This window comes from Balaenoptera physalus, assembly GCF_965194825.1.
Source record: "Balaenoptera physalus genome assembly, chromosome: 19".
Lineage (NCBI taxonomy): Eukaryota > Metazoa > Chordata > Mammalia > Artiodactyla > Balaenopteridae > Balaenoptera > Balaenoptera physalus.
Genome location: NC_138900.1, coordinates 34310463 through 34327508, shown reverse-complemented (window position 1 = coordinate 34327508; position 17046 = coordinate 34310463). Strand labels below are relative to the sequence as shown.

The following is a 17046-nucleotide window of genomic DNA, read 5'->3' as shown; positions in this document are numbered from 1 at the left end:
GGGGAGGTCTTCGCAATGAATACACGTCACAGCAATAGGGTCCTGCGGCTCAGAGCAGCCATACTCTCTTGTGACCCACCTGCAGTTCAGAACCCCCAGACACTAGGCCATAGGTTAAGGCAATGAAAAGAAAACACAAGGAGATTTAAGACTCCAGAGGAAAAAAGGCTATTAAAAATGCTCTCCCTACCTCATGTGTTTTGCTCTGTGAAGACTTTATCCAGGAATATCTGGAGCCAAAGCAAATGACCTAAATATTAAACCTAAATATTAATGAGAGGCTCAAAATGCAAGGAAAGATAAAACACTCAAAACAGGACAAAAATATAATATGGTCAACTGGTGAAGACTGGAGGGCGACCACACGTAAAACCAGTGGATCCCACAGATCAAAGCTCGATTTGCAAGCCACGTGCAACATCTCCTAACAAATCAAAGACACTAAAAACTGGGCACCTTCACGGACACCTTAAAAATGGAAGAAAAAATGCATTTACCTTTATCATCAAAGCATAACCACTCAGATTTTGTGCTGACACCTCTTTGACCCATCAGCACCTCTAAAAACCAGTTATTTTGAAAAGTTTATTATGACTTTTTAAGGAGCTTCCACACCAACCAGGTACACGCACGCCACTGCCAGAGAAATGTCACCACAGTGAGGCAGGATTTGTAAAACCCCATTCTACAAGTACTAGCAAAGGAAGGTTATGACTCATGGATATGGATGGACTATAATATTTAAATGGCACGTTTCTGACATATTCACAAAATCTTTATAGAAAGTATTTAAACTCAGAAAAGAAAAAAGACGGGAGTCAAATACAGAGATGAAATGTACAAAACAAATGAGCAGGCAAACTAAAAGTTCTTGAAAGTATTTTACTTCAGGTTGAAAAATGAACAGCTTCCACACCGTTCATTGCAAGATACACAGTATTCACGAATACAATGCTGGTCATTTGAGGAAATGTACACACCTCAATTTCTCCTTCATGCTTTTCTTTTAGAAAGATACTGTTTACCAAAAAGAAACGTCAGCAGTACAGGAAAAACTATTTTCCCAATAAATTTACGAAAACCTAAGATTCCCAATGGAATCAAGATTATCTTCCCGCTACCACCACCTTAATATAATCACATGCTTATTGAAACACTAATATCTGCACCCTAAGAGTACATTTACTTTCAACAATGAGGGTGATTCTTTAAAAAAAAACTTCAGTGTGGTAAATGTAACATGGATCTCTGCAAGTATTAAGTGTCTGAAATAGGCAGCTAATACTGGATTTAATATTATTTTATAAATAATTGTTCCCTTAGCAGTAAACATAAGTCTACACATTCACAATAGTCCTAGAAAATAAATACTGTGATTATGCACAATATGTTATGACAAACTAGTTTCAAAAAAACAGAAGCTCAACATCTTGATAAAAATTCTGATCAGAATAAAATGTGACTCTAAAATTTAAAACATTGTCAAAATAACATCACATTTAAAATCTTCCACGGTTTACACAAGTATTATGAACTTCCAGTTCTGGAACACATTTTTTTTGCTGTAAATTAAAATACGAACTTATTGAAAACTGTTAATTTCAGTGATGACATCAGTTTTGGTCTTATTTTAGCATTATTTTCTTTATAAAAAGTTGCACTAAGTGTCCATTAATGGTCTGATTGGTCTTCAGTATTTCATAAATGTATATAAAAGAAATTCCTAAAAGCCAATAGTACTTTATATGTATATATTTATAAAAGAATCTCATCTCAGAAATGGCTGTAATTAACAGAGCCAGACATACTGATGCTAAACATGAGTGTTCACCTTGAAAGGAAGCATTTTCAGAAACATCACTTACATTCTATTAAATATTCCCAACCGAGTTTCATACTCAACATGTGATGAATAACAGAATTATACATCTCATTTGCACTCAAAACTGACCACAACCAAAATTTACAGTATGATTGAAACAAGCCAATGTTTAAAAAAGTTTTAATTAAAGATAACAATTCCATGAAAGGAGAGGATAAAGAATGGGATGACAAGAAGTTATTTGGTCTTAATAAGGCAATACAAAATAGATCCATTATCAAAGACCATTTAATTTTTAAAGATCAACAATACCAAAAGCATAAAGTGGAGTATAAGAAAATAGTTTTTTATAAGTATGATTTAATTAAAGCTGTTTACAGTTATTCTCTCCCACAGTAGTTTAGCATGAATTTAAAAAAGAATAAGAGATGAGAAAAACAAGCACACGCAGCACACAGGGTTAGAGGAGCCAGCATGCAACGTCTGTGGAACTCGAGGTTTCACTGCAACAGGAATGGGACCAGACGTGGGTGGCCTTTTTTTTTTTTTTCCTATTAGGAAGAAAAAAAAAAAAAAAAAAAGACTGCAAAGGAAACAAACACAAAGTCATGTAATTGCCCATTGCCCAAGACAACAGCACTATAGAAAACAGTTGCAAGTTAATTCTTAGAGATGACTAGAGATTTTTCAGTGTTTACACAAAAGTACATAGTACATTTTTTTTTTTTTTTTTTTTTTTTTACAAAATAAAGTAAACGTCATTTGCCACCATAACCTTTTCTTTAGAGGGGAAAATTTTTGCAGCAGGTCACAAGGGTTCTATTAAGTCATTTCAATGTTGAGGAAACAAATTGAGTAATAGAACTAATCACTTCCCTATAGATGGATGTTAAGATGACAATTCAGATTATTTTTCAAACTAATCCTGAGAAAAATCTGTTTACAATTTAAACAGTAATGTTATGTAAAAAGTATTAACAAATCCACTATTACAAATATCAATTTCCTATATGGTCATCTATATATACACACAATAAAATGGTAAATATATGCAAAAATATTAAAAAAAAAAAACATGCACAGATCACTTTCCCCTTTGAAATCTGGACTTCCTATAAGATACCTGTGTTTTCCTTCCCCACCCCATCCTCTGAAATTGTTTCTTGTTTCTATCACCCTACCCACTGAATACTATTCCCTATAACTCTGCATAAAGCCAATGAGAAATAGATTTATTTTACATTCAAGCTTTAAATCTTAAAATGACCCTGTTATAGCATATGACTTATCAAATGAGCAGCCTTTTTTTTCCCCTTTTTTGCTTGCTTTTTGTTTTTGCAGTTGTCAGTCTTCATGATCCATTCCGTGGCGAGCTGGGAAAAAACGCAGTTGCTAAATCAACGTCTGAACAGTGTAAGGCTCCCGAATGTTTCCCAGGAGTCCCTATCCAACTGTCCTGAGCATGAGATCATTGCACACAGAAGACAGTCCATCGTACAACGCCGACTATCTACAAAGGTCTGAGAGGGGGGCGTCCCTCTTGTGTTTCCTCTTTTTGCCATGGTAATACTGATTATTTGATTTGCCTTGATGTTGTTTGTTTGTCATCAAGGAACCATGGCTTGTTTGGGTTGTACCTTGGAAGCCTTTGCTGGAAGAACGAAAGAGCCTTGTTGATCCATGCTGCGGAGAAGGAAAGCGGTCAGAAAGACATCAGTATTGCAGATTCAACAGAGCACTTGCTAAGACCTGCCTCGGGGAGCTTTCATAACTAGGAATATGCTGACTTATCTAGCAGGCAGAAAACAACGCTACAGGGGTTAACTCTCTCGGGCTCTAAAACTTTTAAATATCAAAAAACATAGACCACTTCTTCTGTTAAGAAGAAGCCCTGTCTTCTTAACAGAGTATATGGAATGTAAGGCTTTTCTGAAGGAACCTATCAATCAGTACACCACATAACAAATGGCATTACTGGAAGACGCTGTCAGACATGCAGGTGTGTTGCCAGGTCAGGGGTCACCACAGCTGGCCACTCCTTTCCTGCTATCACGTGTCACTTTAACTGCCATTTCTAAACGAGTCTGTGTTTGGTGCACATGACTACAGGTAAAGTGGATTCTGCGAGTCAAGTCACACATGAGGTGACTGACATAACAGTCAATCTGTACTGCCAAGGGGCCTTCCCCAGGGTCCCTGATGTACTGGGAGAGGGTGTGATGGCCTTAGGCCAGAGTCTAGTACGAAATGACTTCTTCTCCTCATTTTGATTCATTACTCATGATGAATAAAATTTCAGGCAACTGAAAAACTTACAATAGAGTGTCTCTGTGGCCTTTTTAAGTCAAAGCTAAAGCTAATCAGCGGCCCATGGCTGACTGCTGTCTGATCATTTCAACACAGGCAACTAGGTATTGAATTTTAAAATAAAAAAGGATACGTTATTCCCAGATGTGCACAACACTGCAATGAGGTCATGCAAAAACTTCACGTGAGTTTACTTCAAGTACAGCTGAAACTTTTTATAACTTGAAGCAATTTTTTTTTATGCTGAATCTGTAATAAGCTGGGTTGGCCGGGACATCTTATAAGGACCAGGTGCTAGATTCCCACAAAGGTTTATGTTACAATGGTGTCTCACAAAGATCCTCAGGACATCCTGTTACTAGAAGCACTGTCATGCTTTGGCACCTCTTAGAACAAAATATGTTTGTTTTTTAACCTAGAAGCTTTCTTTAAACGCATAACGTGTATGAATACATATGTATGTATGTATATGCATGTACAAAACTCTAAATATTCTATACTGAATACTAAACAATCAAAAACACAAATTCCACACACCTGGGATTTGTTGGTGCTGTTGGATATGTTAGTGGTCTGGGTGCTCTGCAGTTTCCCGCCTGCCTGAGAGGACTCCAGGGACACATCCTGCGACCCTACCCGGTTCCCAGTGGACGGGCGGCAGAGCAGCTGTTTCGGGGTTTTGCACGGTGTCGCATCGGAATCCTAACACAAGTCACATGAATTATAATGTGACACAGTAATAATTTAGACATTCAATATTAAGAAAGGAAAACAACTTCAGCTAAGCACTCTCTGGACTAAGTCTAATAAATATTTGGGAGTTAAAGGAAGCACACTGAGGAATTTATAAAATTAACTGCTTAAGTTTTCTTCCAAACATTTAAAGTGGCTTATTCTATCAGAGGGTTTCTGTTCATTGTTAAATCCACTGCCCACGCCTGACCTTGTTAATCGGCCTTGACGGAGCTCACAGAGGTCCAAGTTTATTTGCATTTTTATTTACAGAAAATGAACCATGGTATAGTGGAACGAGCATGGTAAAGAGTGAGGACCTAGGTCCCAGTCCCTGATTCAATGTCTTCAACCAAATACAAAACAGTCACTTTACAAAGCTCAGTCTCTCAGAGTCTGCGATGACAGATCAGTGCTCCCTCCAACCAAACACACCGAGTGGATCAGACTTCCCAGACACACTGGTCTGAGCCCACCTGTTTCTGGGCTGCTCGGGCCATGACTGCTACTCTTTCCTCAGCTCTACCCTTCGCCCTCACACTCTGCCCAGCATTTCAGAGACACATACTCTCAGTCCCTAAGGCTCCCTTCTCGAGGCCGTGTCTGCTTTCGCCCCTCTGTGTCTGTGACATCTAGCTCAGCATTCTGTCCTCCACAGCTCTGCTCTAGGAACCAGAACTGCACACCGGTAGATCCTGCATGTGAGCATTTATGACTCCATTACGATAAATGGTCATCGTCGACAACAAAAAACTACCCCTCTTCCATATTTAGGTTATTTTATGTTATACACTTAATGAAGCCAATAAAGCCCATTTTATTAATAGATCTTGATTTTAAGTAAACTCAGGATAAGACAGAAAGTAGATTAGGGATTTCCAGGGCACAGGGGGAGAGAAGAAATTAGGGACTGCTAATAGGTTTGTTTTTGGGGTGATGGAAATGTCCTGGAATTAGATAGTGGTATAGCTGCACAATATTATAAATATGCTAAAAAAAACCGCTTAAGTTGTACATTTCTTAATGGTGAACAAGAGAGTATATATCCCATTTATATAAAATTTTGAAACAGACAAAACTAATCTATGGTATTAGAAAATCGTAACGGTGGTTACCTCTGAGGGTGAGATTGGGAATTTACTTGAAAACATCATGAGGGAACTCTTTGGGATGATGGTAATAGTCTGTATCTTGTTAGGATTTGGGGTTACACATGTGTATGCATTTGTTAAAATTTAGTAAATGTATAATTAAGATTTCCTTATACGTTAATTTTATATCAAAAGAAAAAACCGGACAAACACTGAACTGTGGTTAATGACGAGCACACAACAGTACTTGGTGGGAAGTGTGCTAATGTCTGCAATACTTTGAAATGTATCAAAGAATAAGACGAACTGGTGAATGAAGGGACAGCTCTGTGATAAGCCAGTAAAATGTTAATGGTAGAATCTAGTGGTGGTGTATATAGATGTTCACTAAAATCCTTTCACTTTTGGCCGTATGCTTGAAAATTTGAACACCATGTTGAGAAAAAGTACAATCATAAAGTTATTAAAATTTCCCAGGAACAAATAAGAAAATGAGCTAGCCTTGGCTCTCTAGATAGAGTTACCCCCAGCAGAACTCCTAAGGGTCTAGGTTTAGAAAACGAGGTCTTCATACTTACGACGTCACTAGAGCTGGACTGTGTAGCAGAAGAGGAAGACACTGGACCTGATGAAGAGTTTGAAGAGTGTTTACTAACAGATTCCGAAGTTTTACTTCTACATTTTCCAAGGGCTTCATTTTCTTCAGATAGATTATTATTACATTTATCTAACTGCTGAGTATCTACTATCAAGGTAACACCATTTCCTGAAAGAGTGGCAAAAGATTGGAAAACGTTTCTTCCCATTAAGCACACACAACACAGAAAAGCCTCTAATACTCAATCGATGAAAAAACTCTTACCATTGCATGAAGGCTCAGGCCTATTCTGCAAGCCCCACTGCTTTGATATCCAGTCTCTATATGTGGCAACTTCATCTGTTACTCTAATTATTCTACCTAATATGCTGCAAGTGTTTAAAAAAAAAAGAGGGGAGGTACATTAATTTGAAGATAAGAAGCCACAACCAATTTTGACCCAATGGGCTGATTTTAGTTAAACTTTTACCTCTCCGTTTCGTTGTTGGGATAGTACTTTGCTATTGGCGATACAGCGTGACTCAGAACAACGTAGGCATAATCAAAGGCCTGTTTCACTTGCATGGCCCCATATGAACTCCTTCCAACATCATTACCTTTAAAAGAAATATATACGTAAGATATTAAAACCTACCGTGGCTTAATATGAACTAAATGTCTGTGAGCCCTCTTCTGGGAGAGCAAGGGCACTCACTATCCTGCTAGAGCTGCACTCAGAATCTGAGCTGTCAGTCGGTCCCACAGCTCCCCAGACTCTATAAACGTGTGCGTCACGCATAAATATGTTCTTATGGCATATAAATTGCCTAAATGTCTTCTGGCCCAACAGGACTATCCCATACACAGTCATGCAAATAAAAGAAGTAACTGCCTGTTCTTCCCTAAGAGGGAAACCAAGCTAAATTATAAATACTTATTTTTTGCTTGGTAGGTATACAGACATCTCCTGCACTAAATTATAAGCTCCTAAAAAGCAAGGACCATCTTGCTGAAAAAACCTTTGTGTCCTTTATGTAGGGTAGGCTCCCAGTGAACATTTATTTCCTCAATGAATAAACACAGAACTTTCTTTTTTTTTTTTTTTTTTTTTGGCCGCACTGTGCGGCATATGGAATCCTAGTTCCCCGACCAGGGATCGAACCTGAGCCCCCTACGTTGGAAGCGCGGAGTCTTAACCACTGGACCGCCAGGGAAGTCACCACACAGAACTATTAATGTTTATAAGATGGCTCATCAAGCCAGAAAAGGGCTCCTAGGCAACTACTCTCTCAACTCTCTTTCCTTACTCATTTTCAAGGCCAATACATTAAAGCAAATGACTAAAAGCATTTCCATTGAAGTCCGATAACACGGACTCTAAATATGTTACAATTATATCAGGAAAAAACATTGCCCAGAAAAACTAGGATACAAGCAACCAAACACAGCATCATGAAAGCACAGGAGGAATTCATTTTCTGCTCACTTTTAAGCCAACATAAAGCTGGAAAAAGCACAGGGAGACTATGCAAAATTAAAGAGGTAAGAAGGGGTCCAAAGGGAAACTAAACTATCTCTTGGTACCCTTTTTCTCAGGAATTCTGAGACATATGAGCGTGCTCACTCCCTCTAAGGACCTCAGAATCCTCACTTAAAGCGCCGGCTGACAACTGGTTAGCATCAGGAGCAGTGAGGACTCGAGAAGGAAGAAACGCGGCACCAACTGGAGATGCGCAAACCCACCCAAACAGTGAATACCCATTCTCCTTTGCCTTTAAGAGTCGAATGGCTTCTACTCCCCACTCAACTCATTTGGAAGTCTGCAATGTGTTTTTCTGCTGTGTGTGTGTGTTTATGTTCATGTGTTTGCTTATAAAATATTCTGAGGAAAAAAAAATGACTACAATTACAAGTTAATCCTTAATTTTTCATCTGAAGAGAGTTTAAAGTACAATATGATGACTGACAACGCCCTTTTCTTTCTTTTTCTTTTTTTTGGCCGCACCGCGAGGCTTGCGGGATCTCAGTTCCCCCGACCAGGGATTGAACCCAGGCCCTCAGCAGTGAAAGCGCGGAGTCCTAACCACTGGACTGCCAGGGAATTCCCAAGGCCTTTTTCTTTGCATGTCCATAGATTTACCTAAATTCAATACCTGGTTGTAAAGGATCTTCAATATAAAGCATGGATGGCCTGTAGCCATCTAGCATATTTTTCTGTACTTCATCTTTGGCCACATAGGAACCACCATCCTTTATCCGGATGCCAGTCTTTAAATAATTGAAGTGTCGTCCATATAATTCAAAAAATTCTATTAAGAGAACACCATAGTTTGTATTGGGGATGCAAGCATCTTCCCTGGGATGTAACTAAAATGAGAAGAAAAAAAATTATATTGGACTTTCTCTAAATTCAAGGTGAGGATAATAAATGACATTCTAACTTCTATAAACAGTATTATTATAATTTTGGTTTAGCATAGCAGCCAATAGGTCATGGAGTCAGAGCAGGCTAATCGTAATAGTACTTCTGTTATAGACAACCTAAATTAAAGCCCCATGGGTGTGGGGGGACCTGGTGGGGGACAATTTATAAGGCTGAATTTTACAGCTGCCCCAGGATGCTGAGAGCGCGGGCTTGGCCCAACATCAGGGAAGTCATTCTGACTCACCAGCAGAGTCACGCAGTTGGCAACACTGTGCCACATAAATACGCTCACTGACGAGATTAAGACTTCTAACTCATCTTAACCACACAGCAAATCTCAATTCCAGCTAAACTTACAAGAGTAGTTGCTTAGAAGACATTCTTAATTTTGGCATTTGTATTACTATTTACACCTATGGAAACCACACCATACTTCTGCATGCTAAAATTTGCAGTGAAAAGTCTCAAAAATACTAGAGCACATGGGATTAAAAATTAAAAAAAAATATTCTTCCCTAGGGATTTTAAAGTACTTATTTGCTAAATTATAAAAAGGTACCTAGTTCAAAGGGAAAAGTCATAAGTAATCAAGGGAAACACTCTAATTAGAGCTTGATTTAAATTTTTTCCAAAATGATTCCCAACTGATTTATTTTAAAAAATGTTTAGTGTATACTAGTATGGTACAACTTACCTGAAGGAAACTTACTGCCATTAAAAAGAGACTATAAGAACCAATTCCACCTGTAAATACTTCATTAAGGTCCCTCTGTAATAAGAACTGTTTCAATACTAATACCAAGTATGGTAATACAGGATATTTCTGGAAAAGAAAATTGTATTTTCAATGAATTCCTACATCAATAATAGCTCTAAGCATTAACAGCATATATGGTCTCTAAGTATAAACTGGTCCTTACATTACAAACTTTGGTGGACATATGTAATATACTTAATTTTCTATTTTAAAAACAAGCTATAAAAAAGTAAGCTATAAGTAATTAAGGATTGTCTCCTCACATCTAAGATCTAAAACATGTAGACGTAAATGACAGCACCCAAGCACTCACTACAGGACAGAAACGCTAGCAATACCTATTTTGTGACACTCATTTATGACCATTACCGAATAATATTCAATTCGGTAAATAGGTAACAGAAACAGTACAGGACAACGTCTCAATTCTTTTTTTTTTTTTTTTTTTTTTTGACCACACCTCCCAGCTTGCAGGATCTTAGTTCCCCGACCAGGGATCGAATCCAGGCCCCATGTAGTGAAAGCGCAGAGTCCTAACCACTGGACCACCAGGGAATTCCCATCTCTTAAAGCACTAAGTCAGTGGGATTTTAAAGGATCACTTCTTGCAGGTGGCACTCCACAGGCAGACCAGGGTCCTTCAGATGATTCTGCAGGGCCCGGGAGCAGGAGCCATCCTGCCTGCTGCTCTCCATGTGGGCAGGTGAACACACAGACCCACCTTCCGTGCTTTACAAAGAAGGGCGAGAGCATCCATGCTGGCAAATACGGACAGTGTGAGTCTGTCTCTCACTCAGGCACACACTCATTAAGCACTCTCCACAAGCCAGGCCCTAGGCTAGGGACGCTGAGGGGAACAAAGCAGGCACAAACGTCGAGAAAGAAGTCAACAGCCATTACCTAGGGGTGGTAGAATTACTAGTGATTTCCACTCTTTTCTTGACACTTACACTGAAAACAAACTGCTTCCATAAGAAAGAAAAACGTTGATACTTTTGCAAATCATGGCAAAGTAAGCAAGCATGAGAAACAACAAAAATATGGAGAAATAATCATTTTTAAACACTACAGTTGAACTCAGAAATATAGTCTCTTTAAAGAACAACTAGGCAAATTTCCAACAGAATTTTTTCTGCATATATCCTCTGACCCAGAAATTCCACTTCTGGGAATCTTCCTACAATTTATTAGTGTAAAGAAAGATGTAGGCATGGAAGGATGTTCACCAAGCACTTTTTGTAACAGAAAAAACCACTGGAAGCAACACCAGGGAAGTGCTACACAAAGCACAATAATCCTGACATGGGACAACCATGTAGTCAGTGAAAAGAATGAAGGAACCCTGACTGTGCTGACACAGAAAAACCCACCAAAATATTAAGTTAAAAAAAAAGTATTAGACATCTTGTAAATAGTGTGCTATATTCCTTTTGTTAAAATTTTCAAGAAGAGGATAAACAAGCAAAGAAAAAAAGCTGATGAAGGCACATCCTATGAAGCTGATCTAAGCATATAAGGTATAAGGGTGACTCACTTTTTACTACCCTTTTATACTGGTAAGATTTTTTATCATACGTATTATTCTCAATTTTTAAAAAAGTTTCTTTCTGGTAAAAAGAAACTTTATACACACCCAATACCTCCAAAAGAGTGGGATTACAGATAATATTTCTTTCCTTTTTCTGCTTTTCTATACTCTGCTCATTTATACAAGAATATAATGTTTACCACAGGAGAGTTAAAATTTTTTCTGACATAAAAAGAAAAAGGTGAACCTGAAGAGCTGCTAAAAAAACAAAACATCGTGGGGGCTTCCCTGGTGGCGCAGTGGTTAAGAATCTGCCTGCCAATGCGGGGGACACGGGTTCGAGCCCTGGTCCGGGAAGATCCCACATGCCGCAGAGCAACTAAGCCCGTGCGCCACAACTACTGAGCCTGCACTCTAGAGCCCGCGTGCTGCAACCACTGAGCCCATGCAACACAACTACTGAAGCCCGCGTGCTCTAGGGCCTGTGCTCCTCAACAAGAGAAGCCACTGCAGTGAGAAGCCCGCGTACTGCAACGAAGAGTAGCCCCCGCTAGCCGCAGCTAGAGAAAACCGCGTGCAGCAGCGAAGACCCAATGCAGCCAAAAATTAAATAAATGAATAAAATAAATACATTTATTTAAAAAAACAACAACATTGTGAATGGAGAGAAATGATATTCTACATAAGCCAAAGCAGTTCACAGTTTTTAGTTTTGGGAGAAAAAAGCTGATGGGTTTAAGCATGTGAAATGTTCTGAAGATGATGTATACAAATTCTGCCCTATCTGGGAAGAAAACAGAATAAGCAGAAACAGACTTAAACCACTTCAAGATAAGATAAGGACACCTGCAGGACCTATCTTACAGGTGACTTGGGGATTAAAATCTAGAAAAGGTTCCCTAGAGAGGGTCTTAATCTGAACTCTTGGAGAGAAGTTCTTCAAAAGCTTCCTCAACCCTTAATTCTTACTTGAGGTCACATTATAAATTACTGATTATTACAAGCAGATTCAAGGAAAGTAAAACCACTGCACAGAAAAGAAGCAATTGTCAGCGATACACATATAAAAATAGTTTAGCCAAGTATATCAGAACACCACCACAACAGAATCTCAAAACACAACTCCATTTCTAATATTTTCACTGAATAAACACTATAAATTCTCTGACCTTGGTAAAATCTTTGATGAGGTCAGCTGCTCTCACACCATTCTGTACATTAAAGCTGATATCAACTTTCACTTCGGTAAAAGAATCTGTTAATTTAATAATAGGTACCTAGAAAGAGAAGACAGGTAAAATTTAAATACTTTAACCAAATTAAATGACAAAATCAGGGGATGGAAGGTTATCAGACTTGAGGTCTTGACCTCCTCATGAGGACATAAAAACACTGAGTATTCTGAACACTCCGTACCATAGTTGACTTGGCCTTCTAGATATTTTACATTACATATTTAGCATTTAACCTCATGCAATATATTTTGAAATTTCTACTAACTGAGAGTTTTGAAATCAGGTAACAAAAACTTTCTCAACATTAATATACTTTGGAGAACAGTTTCCAACTCAAGAAAATCAAGAATTATGAATGTCAGCCCACAGCACCAAACTGTTTCCAATAAGAAAATTGCTAGATTCTTAAGTCACACACAGTAAGTCGCTGGCCTTTTTGGTCAGTTTTGCAAACAGCCCAAAAAACAACCTAACAAGAGAACTTAAAATGTAAGAATTATTCTCAAATGAAAAATGATAGGATGATTTATATGCGATATCAGGAATTCTTAAAAAAAAAAAAAAAAGCTCTATTTCTACCATGCATTAGAAAACTCAGGCCAGCAAACTTTGTGTACAGAACTGGATTTCCAAATTAACAGCTTTTAATAAAAAACAATACATGTTGTTTTGCTCTAATAAAACCTAATATGCAAAAATCCAAACTTCTAAAATAGACATATTTATTTCTAATGAGCTTCTGTAAAAATTCTTTAATGTCCATTCCGTTAGTTAAAATATGACTTGATTTACAAAATTTCAATTAATACACTTCTTCAAGGATACAAAATGTGATAGAAAAGCAACAGCTGTGCAACTATAAACTTTATCAGATATCCACATTTTTACTTACGTTTTTTATATTAAAAAATCTCTACAGTATTATGTATGATAAATTGAATAATATTTTTTAAAGAAACGTACAACCAGAATAATTCATTTGTTTCACAAACACAACTTTTTATGTACAAGCACCGTGATCATTAACAAAAGGAAGGAATAATTCACTCACAGTCCGACGGTGCTCACCAAAATTAAGTCTTAATTTTACAAGTTGCATGCATAAGTAACTAGAGAGTTTAAGACGAAATGCTGAAGAACTTACAGTTGCTTTGTCTAGAACTTTCACCGAATCCTCATCTGCAACCTTATGCTTCCGAAGAGCTTCTTCCAGGGTCCAGAGGGGTAGGTTCTCCCACTTCCCAAACACCACAAGATCGATGTCACTGAACACAGAGCACACACAAGAGTTGTTTCAAGAAGTGAGAAACTGTACTTACTTTAACTCATTCAAGCTACAGACAGCAGGTCAGTACAACGGAACTCTATTTCTCACCCTGCCCAGTGAAGACTAAATGTGTTGGTGAGGACTGTTCTTAGAGAGGAGGTGGAAACTGGTGATTTTAACAACCTTCTCCTTCTCCTGGTCATTTCCCGGGGTGATTTTAAAAGAAGTAACACCTCAAAAACACCAGTTAGCGTTTCCTGTTCATAAAGGCTTCTGGTACTAAAAAACTTAAGACCTTCCAAGTGAATGAGGTTAACTGATTGTGACTTACATTATTAAGTATAAAAAGCAAGATGCAGGCAGTGTATCTAGTATGCTACCATTTGTGTACAAAAGGAAGAAACACACATTTCCTTTTATATGCATAGAATATCTCTGGAAGGATATGCAAAGAACTGGTAATAGCACTTCCTCCAAGGAGAGAAACTGGGGGAGAGACGTGGGATCCAGACTTTTGATTGTAATTATGTGTGTGCTCTTTTCAAATCTGAGCTAGGTAAATGTAGTACTGTTCATAAAATTTAATTAAATTATTAGAAAGAGTGACTCAGGTTTTGCTGAGGCTCAGAACCTAAATAAGGAAAAATATTAACGGACTCAAAGTTGAATATTTTATGGCTTTTGTAGGCCTAAGACAGCAATGGGAAGAATGGAAATTGCTAGGATCCATCCACTTTAACACATTTTAAGTTTGGGTAAAGTAGACTGAATCAAACTCAAATGAAAAACACGATGGACGCCTATAGTGCACTTGAACATGTGTTAAAAGGGTAAATCTCAGGTTAAGCACTCTTACCACAATAATGACAAAAACATTATGAAATGTTTTTGCTTCGTAAAGACCACAACATTTCAATTCTTAGAGAGCAGGTACTCACTCCTCAAGGAAGTCTTACTAACCCCCAAAATCACCCCCAACACACACGCCCCCACCCCCAGCTATGGGCCAAGACAGCCCTCATTTGAGAAGACCGAAACAAACAAGAGGCCTGAAAAGACCAAGACTTCCCTCAGAGAAGAGTTTGTACCCTGATTTTCTGAATCAGAACACTGGAACAGGAGCTAATAGTATGAGTTCTTAACAAAAAATGAGAGACCTGGCATTCCAGAGAATACAAAGTTCTAGAGCATAATCAGGTGTTTTACCGTAATATTACATTAACATCTGTGATAGTGGGTTAAGTTACGGGGTTGAACAGTTCTCTGCAGTGATATTCTACCTCAAGATAATTCAAATAAAATACAGGTAAGTGAATTTTTGTTTCATAAATCTGTTTTTGTTTCAACTCTTACACATTCAACAGTCAAAGCGCATACACTCTAAAAAAATGTACAATCCCTTAAAAGTGCCATAAATGTACTAACCTCGTAGGTAAATACAGGCCAGTTTTAAAACTTCCAAATATCTGGACCTAAAATAGAAAAAAATTGTTATATTAAAATATCAGATGAAAAGCCACCAAGCTATGGAGAAATGCAGGGTTTTGCCACCCTCTACTGGTAATTTTTAGTACTACAAGAGCATTTTTTTCTAACACCATGCTTTCATGAAGCGGGATCCCGTGGCTTATAGGCAGACATTCGGAATACAGCTTAAACTTATTAGGTTCAAATATCAAATACGTAGACTTAAATAGAAACCTTTCGAAAGTAATGTTCAGGTCACTAATGTTCCCTGATAATCTAGAGGTATAATCACAAATCCTTAACTTTTGTTCTCTCAAAAGTAATCTTCTCATAGATTACTGAATTAGGGTCAGACTACTTCAGTTCCAGGACAAGTGCCAGCCAGTAGGCCATCTCCACAGAGAATGCCAGGCACTGTCATTATAACATCATGCCGTGGCATAAAATCAGGACACATCCTATCTCAAACCACAGAGAACAGCGGAAGACTCAGGCAAATATGTGTCTGCAAGTAATTGCAATAAAGGATGAACAATGCAAAAAGTTCAACTTTTGAGGCGAGATGGACCCAGGAACCTCATCACAGCCTCGTGCTCCTTCATCTGCAAAAAAAATTGTGGATAAAATCCCCCACCTCGGAAGGAGGAGGACTGATTTAGATCAGGGTTTCCCAACTTCAGCACTACTGGCATCCGGGGCAGATAATTCTTCGTGTTGAGGAGTTGCCCTGTGCATCGTGTGACGTTTAGCGACCTCCCTGGCCTCTACTCATTATATGCCAGCCAGGAGCACCTCACCAGTCACGATAATAAAAAACGTCTCTGGCATTGCCAGATGCCTCCTGGGGGAGAAATGTGTCCCCAGTTGAAAGCTGCCAATCTAGATCACATAGGAGAAACAACGTGGCATACAGTGGCTGCTCAATAAAATATTATTAGTGGCCTCCCCTCTTCCCTGTACCTACAGTATCTTATCTGAAGCTTCTTTGTTTTGCCAATTGGACCAGAAAAACTTCCCTGGCTTCACCTTTACCAGCCCATGACGGAGTCTAAAGAAAAGCTATATAACACGATGTACAATGTAATGGATTCTAATAAGTTACTTCTTCGAATGCACAAAATTGTACAACAGACCCTCAAAGGAGCCCTAAAAAGTGAGCGTCAACAATAAGAACCACAAATAAGCAGAGGAAATCTTGGGCAAAAGTTTTGTTCACTGGGTGGGAGCTATACTGGGAGACAAGGAGTGATTAGAAAAAGAGAAGAAAACAACAGTTTCAGGAAAGTAGAACACACACCTGCATTAGCCTATGAAAACGAATTTCAAATGACATAAGAAATTCCTACTTGACATCTTCATTCAGCTATACACAATTATGTAATGTTCATACTGACAAGCTGGAACAAAATAGTAACAGCGTTTTGATACAGCACATCCAAATAACCCACTACTACAAGGAGGCTTTATTTGTCTTTCTTCTGTTTATAGTAATGATTCCTAAAAATAGTTTGCAGTTAGTAGCTGCTATTCAGTACTGCAAAGAAATAGTTTTAAGTAAGTCATCCAATTCAATGCAAATAATTAGGAAGCCCAAAATTCTACAGGCTGAAGAAAATTCTTTGCTTTTAAAATTTCATTAGATCACAACTCTACACATGCACATACACAGGGATATTACCACCTAAGCACCCTTCTACCCAGACAGGTACTCACGTCAGCACTGGGCCAGAGCTCCTTAATCACACTCTCAATCCTGTTCACCACCTCCATCCGCATCTTCTCCTCCTCTGGTCTTGGAGACATGTATTCATAAAAATCACTTATTTCTTCATGCAGAC

General features: G+C 38.3%; 1 protein-coding gene across 4 annotated transcripts in view; it reads right to left on the bottom strand.

Annotated features, from left to right (window-relative positions):
- Positions 1-868: 868 nt before the first annotated feature.
- The window catches only part of TENT4B (terminal nucleotidyltransferase 4B), a 62120-nt gene continuing 45942 nt past the window's right edge, over positions 869-17046 (bottom strand). The window contains exons 2-12 of one of the 4 annotated variants that reach the window (XM_082438331.1): positions 16922-17045; positions 15167-15213; positions 13619-13739; positions 12409-12516; positions 9649-9777; positions 8683-8896; positions 7020-7146; positions 6815-6918; positions 6531-6718; positions 4667-4831; positions 869-3505 (exon numbers count right to left, since the gene is read on the bottom strand). In XM_082438331.1, the coding sequence (XP_082294457.1) occupies positions 3329-3505; positions 4667-4831; positions 6531-6718; positions 6815-6918; positions 7020-7146; positions 8683-8896; positions 9649-9777; positions 12409-12516; positions 13619-13739; positions 15167-15213; positions 16922-17045 (1504 nt within the window). In that variant the 3' untranslated portion in view covers positions 869-3328. The remainder of the gene's footprint in view (positions 3506-4666; positions 4832-6530; positions 6719-6814; positions 6919-7019; positions 7147-8682; positions 8897-9648; positions 9778-12408; positions 12517-13618; positions 13740-15166; positions 15214-16921; position 17046) is intronic. The other 3 variants (XM_082438332.1, XM_082438333.1, XM_082438334.1) reach the window with 3 other exon arrangements.